The sequence below is a fragment of the Daphnia carinata genome, chromosome 2, assembly GCF_022539665.2.
Source record: "Daphnia carinata strain CSIRO-1 chromosome 2, CSIRO_AGI_Dcar_HiC_V3, whole genome shotgun sequence".
Taxonomy (NCBI): domain Eukaryota; kingdom Metazoa; phylum Arthropoda; class Branchiopoda; order Diplostraca; family Daphniidae; genus Daphnia; species Daphnia carinata.
Window position 1 is genome coordinate 693,223 of NC_081332.1, and position 17,139 is coordinate 710,361.

The 17,139-nt window shown below is 37.9% G+C and overlaps 5 protein-coding genes across 7 annotated transcripts; 2 read left to right on the forward strand and 3 right to left on the reverse strand.

Moving 5' to 3' along the window:
* Positions 1-645: 645 nt before the first annotated feature.
* LOC130698288 (protein salvador homolog 1-like) lies at positions 646-2,851 on the forward strand. Of its 2 annotated transcripts, XM_057521027.2 has the most exons (5): positions 646-853; positions 923-1,140; positions 1,269-1,481; positions 1,647-2,148; positions 2,201-2,851. In XM_057521027.2, the coding sequence occupies exons 1-5, from the start codon at positions 760-762 to the stop codon at positions 2,776-2,778; spliced, it is 1,605 nt and encodes a 534-aa protein (XP_057377010.1). In that variant the 5' UTR covers positions 646-759; the 3' UTR covers positions 2,779-2,851. The 2 variants fall into 2 exon arrangements, with proteins under 2 accessions (XP_057377010.1, XP_059353639.1); XM_059497656.1 differs by lacking the exon at positions 1,269-1,481 and having other exon boundaries at positions 647-853.
* A 2,121-nt stretch (positions 2,852-4,972) lies between these two features.
* Positions 4,973-8,386, reverse strand: LOC130698289 (uncharacterized). Its single transcript, XM_057521028.2, has 7 exons — positions 8,270-8,386; positions 7,230-7,353; positions 7,073-7,160; positions 6,737-6,794; positions 6,602-6,679; positions 5,440-5,678; positions 4,973-5,368 (listed from the first exon to the last, which is right to left on the reverse strand). The coding sequence occupies exons 1-7, from the start codon at positions 8,349-8,351 to the stop codon at positions 4,994-4,996; spliced, it is 1,044 nt and encodes a 347-aa protein (XP_057377011.1). The 5' UTR covers positions 8,352-8,386; the 3' UTR covers positions 4,973-4,993.
* Positions 8,387-10,540: 2,154 nt separating this feature from the next.
* LOC130698290 (adhesive plaque matrix protein-like) lies at positions 10,541-11,885 on the reverse strand. The gene is made up of 3 exons (XM_057521029.1): positions 11,726-11,885; positions 11,460-11,663; positions 10,541-11,380 (listed from the first exon to the last, which is right to left on the reverse strand). The coding sequence occupies exons 1-3, from the start codon at positions 11,741-11,743 to the stop codon at positions 10,688-10,690; spliced, it is 915 nt and encodes a 304-aa protein (XP_057377012.1). The 5' UTR covers positions 11,744-11,885; the 3' UTR covers positions 10,541-10,687.
* A 1,297-nt stretch (positions 11,886-13,182) lies between these two features.
* On the forward strand, positions 13,183-14,601 carry LOC130698291 (uncharacterized). Of its 2 annotated transcripts, none has more exons than XM_057521030.1 (6): positions 13,183-13,250; positions 13,484-13,594; positions 13,651-13,792; positions 13,867-14,119; positions 14,183-14,345; positions 14,404-14,601. In XM_057521030.1, exons 2-6 carry the CDS (start codon positions 13,513-13,515, stop codon positions 14,526-14,528), a joined length of 765 nt encoding a protein of 254 aa, XP_057377013.1. In that variant the 5' UTR covers positions 13,183-13,250; positions 13,484-13,512; the 3' UTR covers positions 14,529-14,601. The 2 variants fall into 2 exon arrangements, with proteins under 2 accessions (XP_057377013.1, XP_057377014.1); XM_057521031.2 differs by having other exon boundaries at positions 13,191-13,250; positions 13,497-13,594.
* Positions 14,602-14,885: 284 nt separating this feature from the next.
* Positions 14,886-15,799, reverse strand: LOC130698265 (uncharacterized). Its single transcript, XM_057521007.2, has 4 exons — positions 15,615-15,799; positions 15,458-15,549; positions 15,183-15,394; positions 14,886-15,122 (listed from the first exon to the last, which is right to left on the reverse strand). Exons 1-4 carry the CDS (start codon positions 15,797-15,799, stop codon positions 14,922-14,924), a joined length of 690 nt encoding a protein of 229 aa, XP_057376990.2. The 3' UTR covers positions 14,886-14,921.
* Positions 15,800-17,139: the final 1,340 nt, after the last annotated feature.

Below are 17,139 nucleotides of genomic sequence, written 5' to 3' on the forward strand. Positions count from 1 at the left end.
CAACCGTTGATAACTCGAAGAGTATGGTCCACACTGGGACCACAAAAATCACCAAATTCATCATCATTGTCACTATCAGGAATTGGGTTGAAAAAGACACTATTAGATTGTATCTTGTTCAGAGAATGGACCTGCACAGGCAATGAAACCTGAAACCCAGCTTCCCCATTGCAACTTCCTATATAAAAGAAAGGAATGCTAAACTCTCATGAAAATGTTTGTAGAGCGTAAAGTGTTATACCGATTGCTGGATACGTGACAGCACTTGTGAAATCACCAAATTCGTCATCTTCATTACTAATATCATTGAAAGGGTTTTTTAATGGGCCGGAATATGAAAAATGCCATTTCAAAGATACTGACAAATAATTCTTGAATATCATCCAACTTTGGGACAATTTTGTTCGACTTTCCACAACAGACGATGGTAATGGAAATCAGCTGACAGATGTTGGCCTCATTATTTAATGTAACCTTTATTACTTATTTAAATTTTAAAAACTTGATTCTTGAACTTGTAAATTTAGGAGAATTAAAAAAATTACAAAAATTGATTTTAATCGGTATACGATTTTTAAAATGTTGACCAAAAAATAAGGTGATTAAGGTCTACTTGCTTTCAAGACAGGTAGCCCTCTGACGTCGGAATGCGTTCAAAGTTTTGTTTTGTTCACCTCCGGCAGGGTTTCAACTGAAAACCCCATCAAGTGTGTATGTGTTTAATTCAGCCGTTTCAAAGTTTATCAGATCACAAGGAAAATGTTAACGAAGAAAAAAGATCCAAAAACTTGGAACTCTAATGGAACAACAACAGGGAAATACTTGAAGAAAGAGGCGCCTTCAGATGTACCAAGTAAAAATACCATTCCACTTAATGCAAATTTTAGTCTATGTCAACTAACTAGCGAAAAATGTATAACAGTCATCAATGTTTGGACCTCGACGAGGACCGTCGACGCTCTGAAGAGCAAGTCTCAGGCAGCCAAGAAGCTGAGCGGTTCCACCCAGAGCCTGGAAGTGGTGTCCAACATCAAGCACGGTGGCAAGCAGCAGATCCAGACTGGTTACGAAGGGAGGTACATACCTGCCAGCGAAGTCAAGGCTGAGCAGCAGCAGCAGCAGCAGCAGCAAAGTCATTTGGTAGGTAGCTTTAAAATATGTTTGTATAATGGTGATTCGTCATTTGGCATGTTTGCTTGCATTGGCACTTAGCTTGAGTGAATGTTCAAATCCTTGTTTGTGTTGCACGGCTTTTGCCCCCCAATTAGTCTGCCTCCTTTGACGAGGCCTACGCTGATTACGCCGAGGTATCTGAGAGTGACTCGCTTTCTCTGGCAAGAGGTCTGGGCCTTGAGGGTCATGTTCTGATGAAACCAGGGTCTGAGCAGTTTCCACCTGTTGCCAACTCTCCTTTATGCCACCCATCACAAAATCCCCCGGCCAATCCACTGAAACTCGTTCTGGTTGATCCCGACTCCCAGGTATGGCTTTCCTAATTTAGCTTTTTGTTTTATTGTTTCTTAGTCTTGTCTGCTGGTGCACTTATTTCTCTCTCCATGGTGTGGCTGGCAAACGAATGAATCTCACATTTCTTTGTTTTCCACAACAAAATGAGCTAAGAAATTTCCTTATTTTGACAATTACAGTTGAGCTCTATGCAGGCAGCTGAACAACAACAACAGCAACACATTTATCCTCTTTACCTGTCGGCTTCGGCACGTGAACAGCAACAGCAATTGTTGGTGCTGCAACAACAGTTGGCCCAATTAAGGCTTAGTGTCCAACAGCATCAACAGCAGCAGCAACAAATTCACCAACAACATTCACCTACCTATGCCAACATCCCTCTTTTACTTTCTAGTAGCGTTAGCGCATCACAATCGTCTCTGGCCAGTAACAGCAGCTCCCAACAACAAGAAAATCCTGTCTATCAGAACCTAAGTAAATCAACGAATGCAGGAGCAACAGGTGCTGCAGCGGTACCAACGACATCGACCAATACGAGTCAAGATAGTGGCTCAGAAGAATTTCCCTTACCACCTGGTTGGTCCATAGATTACACCTTACGTGGACGAAAGTACTACATTGATCATAACACGCAGACAACGCATTGGTCTCATCCGTTGGAGAAGGAAGGCTTACCCACTGGTACTCATTCTAAATTTGATCCTTTGAATTCTAATTGAATCATAATTTCTAGGTTGGGAACGAGTTGAATCGAGCGAGTTTGGCATTTATTACGTAAATCACACGACTCGCCACGCCCAATATGAACATCCTTGTGCACCTCGTTACATTACGTCAGGGTCCTCATCTTTGGCGGATGCGCAAATGCGGCCGTCGAGACCAATGCCTCCAGCCCCTCGCCACACTGAATTTCATGCACCACCACAAGTGTTGGTGCCGGCCAATCCATACCTTTACGAAGAGATTCCATATTGGCTCCAGTTCTATTCTCGTGCAGCACCTGAACACGATCACAAGTTGCGTTGGGAGCTTTTCCGGCTGCCGGAACTCGACTGCTACGACAACGTTCTTAAACGACTCTACAAACAGGAATTGGAGACGATCGTCATGAACTACGAAGCTTACCGATCCGCAATGGCGCGTGAACTTGAGCGGAGAAGAGCTGAAGGTCACAACAGACATTTTCCGGGACACCAACGTCAACAACAACCACAACAAGCTGGGATGTTGCATCAAGTACCACAACAGCAGCCGTCTAGAAGTCATCTGAAAGAGAAAGCTTTGGCTGGAGACCTTGAAACTAAAGTTTAAATGAAATAAATTTTGTTTTTTACAGTGTCGTTGATGTCTTTCGCGATTCAATAAATAAATTTTATAGTAGGATGGATACTATCACCTTTTTGTTTAAATATTAAAACAATCTTTGGGGCTGTAACGCAGATCGTTAATATTTATAACTATTTTGTAATTCGAACGCTGCCCGTTTAACTTTCATCATCACCGTCTCAAAAATTTGAGTGATCTAAAATTAATATAGCAGAAATTGTTTTTAAAGGCATGAAAAATTAATGGATGAATTTTGTAACTTAAGCGTTGGTAATATATGTAAATAAAAATTTTGAATTCCTAATTTAACATATTCGAACCTGTTTGGCGGTACAGACTCGATGATATCCAAATCGACTTCACAGACCTCCAGGACAGCCGAGTGTCCACGTTGTGGAATGCATTTCAAATTCCGTTTAAATAACAATGCATAAACGCCAGGTGTCGTTTAAAGGAAAGACTTGTCATCATTGGTAGTGACAACCAAGATCTCCCACTCGTGTTGAAGGGTAGGAACGTGATTTCTCCGGATGGACAGTTACTTCACCTGTGCTGGTGCGATCACCTTGCCTACTTTATTAATGAAATAGAAAAAAAAAAAGAATAACTCACAAAATGTACAAGTGTAATGGAAATGCAATTTGATGAGTAACGAAATCTTGGGATTGATACGATACTAAATAACTAACCTGCAGATTTTTCCATTCGATTGCTTCTTTGTTGCTGCATTTAATAAGGCAAGGTTAAATTCGCGAATCGAATTTATGCCAAATCTATGCTTGAAATTTCCATTTGCTCAATCTGTATATCCTTCCTCGGCTATGGACAGTCAATTGATGTACGAAGTTTCGTGATGGGAGATGGGCCATTCTTTATCAGTAGACGAGTACTGATCTGGTCATTTGCTTTTCCCCAACAGCCAAATGACATCGTTGTATTTGCTATGAACTTTCAGCGCGTTCATCTCCATCCGCATAGACGGATGTAGACCAAGCCTCCTCTGTTGTAACTTGTTTTATCCCTGATGGAAGTGGAAGCCGGATTCTCTAATATTTCCTTTAGTTGTAAATTTGCTGTAGGCTTTATTTTGATTTATATTTTCTAAGAAAAACAACTTACTGTATGATGAATTCTTTCCAAAGAATCCATATCGACTTGACTGAGACTGTGGCCTTTGTTTAGTTGCTGCATTTTTGTGGTAGCCTTTCAGCACCAAACCTCTGACTGTCTTTAGCCTTGATGCCATAAAAACTGGCATCAGTTTTTCACAGCATCAAATTTGGGTGTGATATTCTTTGAAGAATCGAACTTAAAATTTCAAGTCCCATCTGATTGTTCATTTTGTAGCCCCCCTTTTTTTTTTACCTAAAAACAGCAAAAAGTAATGAATGTATATATATAATTAAGGTATAAGCAAGTAAAAGCAAGAAATGCATGTCCAAGAATATAAGATGGAACATTTAGATGGTTTTATCAACCAGGGCATTCATAAACTTATGCTTCCTTCGATGATGAAAGAACTTTTGAATTTTGATAATTACTCAAAAATTAGTCTTTAAATAATTACTTACATGCACTTTTCAAGTGAAGAATGGATACAAATTCTCAAATTCAATAATAGATGTGTGAAGTTTTTGAGAAACACTGGATGTATAAATATAAAGTTTTTTACAGCACACATGTCGTGATGAGGACCTCCTAGTTCGAATCTGAACTTGGGCGACCACGATATAGACGTTGTCATTTTCTCTTTCACAAATAAAATTTATCGAAATTTAACTTTTGATTTTCTAAGCATAACAAAGAGGATGTATTTTACTTCGAGTAAAAAAAAGAACTTTTACTTTTTTTCTTCAGGTTAGGGTAGAAGACAAATGAAAATGCTGTACGAGCAAAGAGCAGAATTGTACCCTCTGTACAGAACACGTGACTAGATCAGAGGTATGAAAATGGAGAACAATTCTCATCGGTAAGTCGAAAGTTTCAACAATACATAGGCATTAAAATGAGATGCTGAGTAGGGAATACGTTAACATAATAGGAACGTACACAGAGACTTTGAACAATAACCAAAATGGCAAGAAAAGAACACATTTTTTACTTGGCTACCATCTGGATTTTGGCCAAATTCAGGTAAAAAACTATATTTACAACAATAAAAAAATAACTAATTGCTAACTGATGGAATTAATTTTATAATCTAGCCATAGTGCCTGCAGAAAGATGAAAAGACAAGAAAGATACCATAAAGAAAAGCTACTGGCCATGTGATTGAAGTAACAGAAATTGCATTTGAGGATAGATGGCTCCCGTGATACATCAACATTGGTCGTGATTTGGCACCGACCCCCGTCTCGGGACTGAGCGTTAACGCTGTCGAGCTCCAGTAAACAGAGCCAACGGCTGCCGTACAATTGAAAGTAATTACAGCATCCATTTCTTGGTGATTATCATTAGACGCCGCTATCATCCATTTCCATCTGAGTCCCAGTATAGACGTTTCCAATAACGTGCTAGAATTACTTGCCTTGTCGTCAATAAATGGGGCATATTCAATCATGTGCTCCCCCTTCACCTATCTCACATAAATTTCAAAAAACAATTAATATTGTGAAAAATTTTTTTGTTTATTTTGTAGTTACAGACCTTGAAACCATTGACGTACCAATGAAGTTCGGCTGCTGGTTTTGAACGACTCGACGTGCAATTGATTTGAATTTCGTCATTATCACGAGCGTTGGATTGCCGTGAATAATACAAATGATACGATCGATGATAGTTATCATCACTTTTTAATATTCTGTAAGCAGAATTGCCGAGTGTCACGTTGGAATCGAACGAGAAAAAACCCTTGGTGTTGATCCGAGGTCCGAATTCTGGTAAAGCTTCAACAAATTTAAACAATAAATTAATTTTCTTAAATGCATTTTTGGACATTGCGCAGAAAATACGTGAATGATTCACTTCGGTTATATTTATTCCCTTTCTCGTAAAAAGATTAGGAAAACAAACCCAAAAATAAAAGTCGATACAAAAGAAAAGTTGGGCACTGCAGACGAGACGGATGACAATAGGATGGATAATTGAGTTGCGTTGGTAAGTATAACTCCCCGGCCGCAGGGCTACTACTACACATCGCCATGTAACATCATTACAATGCGAACAGATAAAAGAATAATCATGTAACACATGTTTATTGTTGCTCAAAACAAAGAATTTTGTTTTTAGCCGCATCTACTTGACATTCCTGTAGCCTCTTGTCCACAGGCTGTGTGCCCTGAGTTGAGCATTACGTATCGCCCACTTGACATTGTAGACATACGCCAATTATTCTACATATTATTTATCTTTCTTAGAGACATTCAACTATTACATCAAACGAATGTTTCGCTTAAAATGGATCGAGGTGGAGCAAAAAGCCTTTTGTGCATTTCTGTGACGAATCCCCCCTTCACTCGCTTGATGGATTTGCATTAAAAGAGGATCATCTCTGTCTCCCCCTTGCGTCTCTATTATTAATTATATACCTCCCCTTTTTTTGTACAGTTGAACAAATGTCCTTTCAACGACAAATCGACGCGTGACGTCATATCAGTCGGTAGCCAGACGCAAATGTTTCCGGACGACTAATTGTCAATCCTTTATAGCAAAATATCCGTGTAGAGAAAGCGCATCACTTAATCCATACGTCTATTTACAGAACGAAATAGCCGTAGTGTATAATGTTTGGTTAACCTTAGAGTTATGTCAACAAACTTGGGTTGCACTGTATAAATATGTGATTATTCATAATGTGAAATATTCTTACCGACAACATTCATTTCGACAGTGTTGAAGGACGTCTGGAATGATGGGGCATCAACTGATACTTCGCATTTGTAACGACCTGCAAATGATACCGACATTGTAGGTAATGTTTACTTGTGTCTATCATTCAACTTACCTGTCGATGAAATAGTTAAATGAACCAGGGTGACTTGGAACTGGTCCGATTGGCTTTTCTGCATCAAGAAAAATTGAATAAAAATTAAATATTTTTTTAGAACTACTCTTACTAATAGTCGTCACGTGTTTAAGCGTATTAATCAATGCCCCTTTAGAAATGGCTCATCTTTACAGCTGCATCCCCCATTTTTCGTTCTTTGTGTTCCAATGAATAGAAAATCACTTAGTTACGGTTTGCCAGAATAATCTAAAATGCCCTTAAAAACTGGTACGCTATTCAATTTGATTTTAAACATATTACTTATACATAAAATTTAATATTAAATAAACTCACGTCCACTTTGACGCCTTCAACTGGAAACACTTGCATCGGTGGCTGGTCACGTTGAACGTAACGGAAAAACTCACGCCCACCTTTATACCTTTCAAAAATAATCTTTTATTAAAAATTTCACTTTGCTTAGCATTAACAAATAAAAATAATAACTCACCATTTAATAGAGTAAAGCGTGTCTCCTTCGAGGTCGTATTGACAAGCAAGTCGAGCTGTTTGTCCCGTCAATTTCAATGGCGGAATAGACACTTGAAGCAACTTGAGTCCATCCACAGCCAAGACTAGAATAGAAGGTGCAAACAAAAATAAAAAATAACAATGTACTTGATAAAATACACGCTATTGTCATCGTTTATTCAAAGTGTCTGCACGACTTTAACTTTGAAGATCCTTTTCGGCTATTATTACCCTGCAATTTGAAGTGAAGCGTGTTCTAACAAAAGATGTAAGGGAAAAAGAACCTTATTCCATTTGATTTTATACAACAAAAAAAAGGGCCAACAAGAAAAGATTTTGCGGACCGACCTGAATTTCCTGATTTATTCATATGAAAAAAATCGATTGCGCACTTTACGGCAATATCCCATACGGAGAAGTGAATAATTGATGTATTGCTAGTCTTGGTATCTTTATAGCCTTGATACAGCCGAAAAGAATAAAAGGATTTGCATATGGACTATAAAAGAAAACAGACGAGATTTGTACTGTGATCTCCGCATCTATTGCAAAATTGTCGAAAAGATCTGTCAGCTGTTCTTATTGGACAGCACAAACATTCAAACATTTTGCTTTAAAGAAAATGAATTTCCGTTTTTTTTTGACAATACGAGTTCTCTAAATTGTTTCTCGTCGACTTCTAGTGGGGAATCCACGTCATTACAGTGGAATATAAAAGAAAGACAATCAAGAGACAAAAAAAGAAGAAACCTCAACGTGATTATCTATAGGTCTACGCTGTAGGGGAGTGTGTTAGATAATCAGAGGGAAAAGAAACAACAAAGAGGAACCGTGTCTCATTTTGCCATCTATTCTTCTCTTCATCAACCAACAATGAGGCCTTGATGAACTTGCATTGGCAATCATTTACTAATGTTTCCCTCCAGTTAACTTGATTACGTTTTTTAGATTCGAATACATCACGCTATTCAAGAATAACAGATAAACTATCAAAACGTTTAGGTAAAATATCATACTTACAGTTGATGACAATCAAAATTAAATAGAGTTTGATGCCAATTAGACGCCAACACGAACAATCAGTCCAGCACATTTGAAACATTTCAGTGTTTTTTGTTTAAATCAAGTTTCAATATTTATAGTGAATTGCACTAGGAAGAACAGGATTAAAAAATACATGCGAATGCTACAACGTCAGGCATGTGACTGATGGCGTTGTCCTTCGTCCCGCCAAACTCACAGCTACACCACGTCTGCGTATGTGGATGCGTTTCTACACACCCATGACTGTAAGCATTTCACACTGTATGTTTCTTTTGTGTGCTATTCTTTTATTATGCTTTTCTACGACTATACACTAATTTTTTTTTATTTTTGGCGCCAAAGTAAAAGATATAACTTCTTTTGTTTTAGACAACCCTGCCTAATTTTAGGGGGCGAGGGGTTAATAATAGCGAAAAATGCAGTGAAAAGGACCTACAGTTTTTTTACTTCATATTTACACAATTACTGAAATTTCATGGAAATTAAATTAGCAAATTTATTTTTAGAAGCTGAAATTTGGCAAGATGAAATAGGATGCGGACGGCAAAGAACATACCAGTAAAGAGCAGATGAACAGTTGGAATCCATTTTCAGTTGCACGTTTTTCTGAGTCCTAATCAAGTTCCACTTATTTACAGTGGTACTTACAGTTTGTTGGATCACAGTTAACAATTCTTGTTAAATAGATGAGATACTTTGTTGGAAAAGTTGCACATTATATGAACTCGTTGCTTTAAAAGTCAAACAAAGATTCAGTACTAAAAGGCACTTCTATGACTAGAGCGCTATTTTTTCACATGAATCATGATTTGGTACAATTTGCTATAGTTTACGATACTTGGATGGCTTTCGAATCACGCCCACTGGTCACCAAGTTCACGTTCGGCAGTGCACTGCGATTCCATTAAATTTGAGTAGTGATGTTTCAGTGTTGTTCGGTTTCACAACCGCTAGATGTCTACGCAAGTTTCAGGCCATAACCCTCTGAGGAGCGATTGAAATGTTGGATTATCGCGTGATTGTTGGCTTTTGTACCGTGAGTTTAAATTTTTTAACATTTCTTTTCATTTGCTGGGCAGTATAAAACATAACTTGAAAGAATATTGAAACTCACTTTCGTAATTATTTGTGGTTTATTTCTTTTTTTATTCAATCTTAGCTTTCCATTTGTGGACAAAGACATGGCGGCAGAGCCCTCGACCAATGTTTCTTGGAATCAATTTTATTTCACATCTGAAGGCGTTAATCATTGGAATTTTCTTGCTATTTGCTTTCCAAGCTTTCGCTTGTTTTACGAAATAAATCACACTCACCTAATTTACTTTCGTTGATTTCTCGTAGGCAGTGAAGCCCGTCGGAGTTATTTGGGTTAGACGCCTTTCCAGATGCCCGAAGCAGACAACTTTATTTATGGATTGATTCCACAATAGGAATGATGAAGATGCTAAGCCTCTAACCACCGTCGTATAATTGGGGGGAAAAAGAGAAAGCTGCCGCTGGTTGACGACAAAGATTAAGATAACAGATGTTTCTGACCTCTCAGACACAAGTTCTCCGACTGCCGTATTTTTGCTGTCTGGTGAGCTAAATTTTTTTTTTTTCACTCGAGAATGGTAATAAATAATGATTTGCTTGCCCAACTGTGAAACATCAAATGAAAGTCCTTGTTTCCCAGCCATTAGTTTAGTGGCTTGTGGTTGAAACTCGACTACTATGTACCTCTACGTAATCATCCCTTTCTAAAATTGGATACGCGAAAAAACCCACTCTGTATTGTTGCTACTTCTTTTTAGCAAAATGGAAGAAAATTTGGCGTGGTCCACTTTTAAAAAGATACAGCACAGCAGAAAGGATGTTGTTATGAGGTCATTTTGGGTGCATGTTGCTAAACTACGCATAAGTTTTTCAAATTTTAGTTCCTACTTGTTAAATCCATACGTTTTACAATTTGCCTTTGGTTATCGTCAAGATTTATTTTTTTACATCACTAGAATTGGATTGCAATCGTAAAACAATAAAACTATAAGATCACCGTGAGCTACCCCCAGATCCATACGGAAACGAGGTTTTTTATGAATGCGATGTAATAAATTTTTATATCTAACGAACCGAATAATTCAACTTGGGCAATCAGCAACAAACTGTAACTGCAGTGTAAAGTAAAAGGTTTCAATCATGTCGCGAAAAACGCCCAATGTTGACATGGTTTTCTTCTCCAATTCAATAAACAGACGTAAATTGTTTGCATGTGTTTTAGCGTTTGCTGCACTGCAACAAAAATAGATGTGTGTATTCTGAGCAACTATACACTAACTAGCGAACCGAACAATAAAATAAAATAGATAGAATTTTTTCAGCACGTAATTCGATCAATTAGAAAAATTCTACTGTTATTTAAGGCCTGAAAGCGCCACGGTAAATACGTTCGTATCCTGTCGACTTGTAGGCAGTGGGCTTGTAGACAGGGACATCGTAGGCTGCCGGGGATTTGTATGCTGTCTGTTGGTACGAAGTTTCATAGCTGGGCTTGTATTCCGGCTTGTATTCCGGCTTGTATTCCGGCTTGTACTCTGGCTTGTAATCGGGCTTGTAATCAGCTTGGTATTCCGGCTTGTAATCAGCTTGGTATTCCGGCTTGTATTCGGGTTCGTACTCGGGCTTGTATTCTGGCTTGTAGCTGGGTTTGTATTCGGGTTTGTAATCTGGCTTGTAGTCCGCCTCGTATTCCGGCTTATACTCGGGTTGGTATTGTGGCTTGTAGTCGGGCTTGTAGTCGGGCTTGTAGTCGGGCTTGTAGTCGGGCTTGTAGTCGGGCTTGTAGTCGGGCTTGTAGTCGGGCTTGTAGTCGGGCTTGTAGTCGGGCTTGTAGTCGGGCTTGTAGTCGGGCTTGTAGTCGGGCTTGTAGTCGGGCTTGTAGTCGGGCTTGTAGTCGGGCTTGTAGTCGGGCTTGTAGTCCGGCTTGTAGTCCGGCTTGTAGTCCGGCTTGTAGTCCGGCTTGTAGTCCGGCTTGTAATCGCCCTTGTAGCCGCCATGGTTGTAATCCCAAGCATGTTCGCCATGACCCTCATAAGCGTCGGCCCACTTGACCTATGATTTAATGACATCAAAAAATCAAATAAAGCATTTAGAAATCGTTTGAATAAAAATAATTGGATTAAATGTATACCTTTGTGCGGAAGTTGCCGTCTTTGTATTGTTCATGACGTGACACGTGATGATCGGAATTGCCACGATTAAAACCGAATTCATATTCACCTTCCGCTGGAACGTTAGCGTACTGGAAATAGCCTTCCAACTTGTCGTAAGGACCGTACGGTTTCACTTCGTCAGCGAATGAGATGGCCAAAAGACCCAAAAGGACCAAACTCGTCTGAATACAAATTCCAATTCAAAACATGAGATATTCTAAATATTTCAAGAATGAATATTTACCACGTAATAGATGTTCATGTTGAAGAGGACGTTTGAGCTGCAAACGATAGGAGGCAAAGTCGGAAAAGAGACTGTGCTGAAGTTGGAAGCAACAAAGTGCCTTTATATACCTGATGAAGAAAAGAGAAGACCGCAGCGACGTTTATAGACCATTCAGAGGAATGTGTGTTGTTTTTTTCAAAATTTCTCTCCCGGCGAAGAGATCGTAAAAAAAAAGCAGCATTGTCGTCTTCTGATGGATGTACCCGCCTATTTTCCTATTGGGCTGTTCTGTGCTGCACTGATATTATATCCCTGCAGCTATAGGTCTTCCACCACTAAAGGAAGCAGATGTACACACACACACACGTATGTAATCACTCGAGTTTCACTGTTATTTTCACCTGAAAAACTTCGTCCACTCTTTGCTCACTGTAGTGGGTTTTTTTTCTGAAAAAAAGGGACGTATGATAATTTTTTTCTCTTTCTTGGTGACATTTTGTGCCTTGCATTTGGCATATTGTAGTTAATACCTGACTTAATGGTATTACATCAGAGGATATTAGAAAATGTTGCTCTTGGCCACCTAAAATGAAGAAGATATCGCGGCACTCTCTCCTACATCTGTCGTTGTCTTTCCTGGGTCATGGTGTGTTAGCTTTTCGGTCATTTAGAAAAGAACACGGACGCTTTCCCCGACATGGATCTGTAACAACGAGGCACCATAAAAGTTGAAAGATAGATATATATTCAAGATGGCTTATTATATTGTTCTAGTTACCCAAAGTGACGAATTGTTAACGCTCCTGCTATATTTTTTGGCAACTTTCTCCGTCCATACGTCACGCTCCATTCGTTTAATTGTCAAAATGGACCGAACGTATAGGACCCATCGACGTTCCAAATGGATTTTCACCGAACTTTACAGATGTCGAGGCTCCTCTGGGCGCTAAGGATCCGATAGACATCTAGAACGTCGTTGTCCACTTGCTTAGTTGGCCATGTTAAAATAAATGCAGTGGAACAAAATGCTGGAAAATATACTTTCAATAGCGTCTTTCGAAATACAATTTTCTGTTTCGAGACTATTTTGGCCTTTCTCCTTCTCAGCTTCTGTTGGGGTATATTTTTACTAGAATCTAGCAATAGCTCATTAAATAATGTAATAAAATTTATCTTTACAAACGTTTAGGCGATTATTTTCGGCAAGACTTCAACGGTCGATTGGCCAAGTAGATGTTCCACATATATAAATCCAAAACGGTCCACGACTGCAGGGCGAAACTGAAATCAACGAAGGAATCAAAACATCAAAGCTACAAAAACTAAAACCTAAACAATTTAACTATCTGTCGAAAATAAAGTATACTCAAAATCCTAAAATGCGTGTCCAATTTGATAAACGTTTTAGTTGCAGACGAAACGTTTTTCCAAGGACGTCGGCCATTATGGAAGCCATTAGCTTTACTTTGAACTCAGTCTTAGTTCAACGGTCATACCAAAAGGGGTGTCCTACTAAAGCTCTTAAAAGAGCCGAAATTTAATCGTAAGTTCATTAATGATAATCTTTTACCTTTTGAAGATATTATAAACCATTTGCTTGACGATAAATTGATCAAATGCTTTAGACACTACACATTACGTTGAAAGAAAAAGTCACTGTATCCACGTCCATCGAATGCAATCTGAATCTTACCATAATTTTGCTAGTTTTTCTTTTATCCTTGAAATAAACACCTACTTATCACAACTCGCAAATATATTTAAACACATTTTTAGTCTTTTTATTTAGGTCTGTCGGAGAAGAGATGCAGCAGGCACGCACTGCACGACTATCTACCCACCGTGATACACTGGCATCTCTGTCGTCAGCTTCTACTAGCCAGAATGGTAATACTACCGTATTTAATATGTAAAATTAATTTACTAATTATGTATTATAATAGGAAAGAAAAGAAAAAATTCTCAAGGACAAAATCAGCAAGTTGTTGGTAAAATTTCCAATAAAAAAATCAAATTTGAAGGAAATAGCGTTGCCGATGACTTTTCTGATGAAGAACAGGCTCCATGGGCAAATTTTCAATCATTGTAAACATAGACTCGTACTACTTGTTCGTAGCATTTTTATTACGTTATTTATTGTTCAACATTACCTTTAACAGCTCGCCACGTAAGATGAGCTGGATGTTGCAGAAAACGTTTGCTGAGAGTAGAGAAAACCGAAGAATGATCAACGAAATGCAAGAAGCCGCACGTGTAAGGGAATGTGCCGAAGACTACGATGCAGAGTTTAGTGATTGTTGGAACTATGCCCCCAAATCTAAACAACTTCCAAGATATCCACTGTTCACCATGAATGCACTGGAAGAGGTGGAAGAGGGATTGTCTTCAGAACCAAATGCTGGCTTGCGTTTAGTAAGCATTTTTTTTTTACTTTAATGATAATCTACCATTTTTAATATGGCTATTGGTTGGTAGATGAATTACGAGCTGCTACTTTTACCTCATCCTGATGCACAGCAATTCTTATTCAACATTCTCAATTTCTTGCTGCATTCGGATCTGGCTATTGAGTTCACTTACACAGGGAAAGTAACTCAAAATAGTTTTAAATCTCTTCATTTATGTGAAGTCATTAAAAGTAAGTTGTTGAATTGTGATTCTTTGATCGACTTGGGTAACTTTCGCTTGTTTTACAGAAACAGTAAGAAAAAAGTTTCCCAACACCGACGAATCATTCTTTGCAGATCGTATTGCTAATTGGTTGTCGAGATGCAAGAAAAAATACGCGAAACGAAGTAACAAGCAAAACAAACAGTTTTAAAATTTGGTTTTAAGTTTAATTTTAATACGTTTACTGTTTTAATTACGTGTCATTATATCGAGATCAAACAAAATACAAAGAATTGTCTTGTTATAAATTTGAGCAGGAAATCAAGAAAATATAACAATTCATCTAAAATTGAACCAAAAATTTTGAATTTTTTGATTTCCTGTAAAGAATAAAACGTTCAAGGTATATTTCTAGATTCACTTAACAGTTATCGTTTATGAGGGTTTCTGTCACTTGTTCTTCGTTGTGCTTCACTACTTCTTTTTTGCACTTAAACATCCAACACATTATGCAACGCCGAAAAAAATTTTCTTCAACGTTAGGAAAATTCTTTAAAACGGCGTCTTTTTAAACGTGAAAACCAATTAGGGATTAAGTATTTCACTAAAATGGATGACACATACCCTTGATGACGTAATACAGCCGAAGGGAATCGAAACAGCGTAAAACTGTTGCATGGAAATCTAGATTTCCATTTATTGTGAATTGAATAGCCAATTCGTTACTAAATAACCGTTTCAGAATCATTGTCGTATATAGCTTGAAAGTTGAATGTGGCAATGACTTAAACAGGTTGCTGTTGACCTAGTTAAGAAAAGAATTAGGTTAACAAGCATAATTTTAATGTAAAAAATAAACACTTACAAGGTCAGAGAAGTATTTGGCATCTACTGCTAGGAGTGTCTCAACTGCATATAATGCCTCCACAGTTTCCAATGGGTATGTATGATATTCAAATACTAAATCAGTATTTTCTGCTTGCTCAATCCCGTCAGAACATATTGCTTGATTCTTTTCCGCGTCAATTGGAGAATCATTTCCAGTTTGTGTAGGCATTAGCACAGCAACAACTGATTCTAAACAACAAGAATATGCTGATTTTAGAGAGAACGAATTATGTATGTCTAGCTATTACTTACTCAGAGTATGCTGCATTTCATTCAGAATCTGTTTGATTTCTTTAATTTCGTTTGACACCTTCTCCATCATCTGGCTCATCAGTTCTTCCGTGCTAAAAATATTAAAGTAAAAATGTAATTAAATCTAGAACTATTTAACAGTAACTGAAACATTAACCTTTTCTGCTTATGAGTCGAAGAAGTGTTGTAAGGTGTGTCCTCTACATAATGGATGGCTTCTTCCACTGTGGGCTTCTTCACAAGTTTCTGATTTTTGGAAACCTCTACAGAGGTAGACGGCTGCGTGTTTTCAACCTCTTTTACAAGTTCAACCGTTTCTAAAGAACTATGTGATCGTTTCATTTTCTGAATGGTTTTTAACACAAAGCTGTGAGTAACAACAAGGAAGTTCCACCAAAAAGTTTCGGAAACTGTTGATTTTCTGGGAGGTAAAATTATCGGTACAAAAACGGCCAAAACGCTGAATCGAGTTCAATTCATTCAAGGAGAAAAATTTACCACTTTTAAATTACTCATTTGAATGAGAGAGGTGAACCGGTAACAAGAATAACTACAAAAAGCACCGCCAGAGGGCTGCGAAAGTTAGATGTTCGAAGGCGATCAGATACCGCCCTAGTTCTAACCATAAACGCGTTAAATAATTGTCGCTTAACAATTCGGTTCCGATATGAATCGGTTAACAAGGTTGTGACATGCCGGTATGACAATCCGTTTTACATAAAAAAAAAAAAAAATGGCGGAAAAAAAAAAAAAAATCGCACTTTTTTCTCTTTTTTCTACCCGTAGCCATCTATCAGTCGGTTTCGTTATTACAGGCATGTAAGCAATTTCAGTTAATTGTATCCCATTAGCAGTTAATTGAGTAGCGTGGCTGGAGAACAACGCGTGGCTGGAGGAACAATTGAAAAATGGATAAGATAATAAAACAAAAAAATGGTAAGTATAAACATTATTATATTGGTTTTCAATTATTAATTATTGTTTATTAGATCAAATTATGAAGCTGCAGGCCCAATTATTGGAACAACACAAAATATTAGATAACAGCAAAGCTAAGGATGGTAAGGCCTAATACGTAATGATTCTATTTATTTGCTTTTATTCATTTGTGTTTTGTAGCTCAAATTTTGAGTCTACAAGCTCAGCTAGGGGAAAAGAACAAATTGGAACGGAACAGTTTCCAAACAGTGAATGAGGTTTTTCCAAACTCATCCCTAACTGAACATGAGGATGAGTTGGCATTAGGCGAACACAGTCAGGTACCTAAACTTTTCAAATAAGAATGCAAAATAAGTACAGAATTTTAACAAACAATTATTTATTGTTTAGTTATTCAGTCTACCACCTGACAGTGTGTTAAAGTTAAATTCTGTTAGTGCTGCACTAAAAGAATTGTTAGTAATAAGTCCATGCAGCGAAGGAAGTGAACAATTGTGGGACCGTATTTGGGCTGAAAATGGGTGTGGTACGGAAACCCAGAAATAGCACAAGTTCAACATAAAACATGAATTAGGTACTTTTCGGTTTTTTGTCTATTGAAAAAGTATTTTTAATGCTATTATTTTGCATTCACAGAATTTTAGTGGGGGATCAAGTCAAGTCTGGAAGTGTTACAGGATGGAAGAGTGAGCCTACAGTTGAAAAACACTGAAAGTGCATTACCATTAAGGTATGAGGTAAAG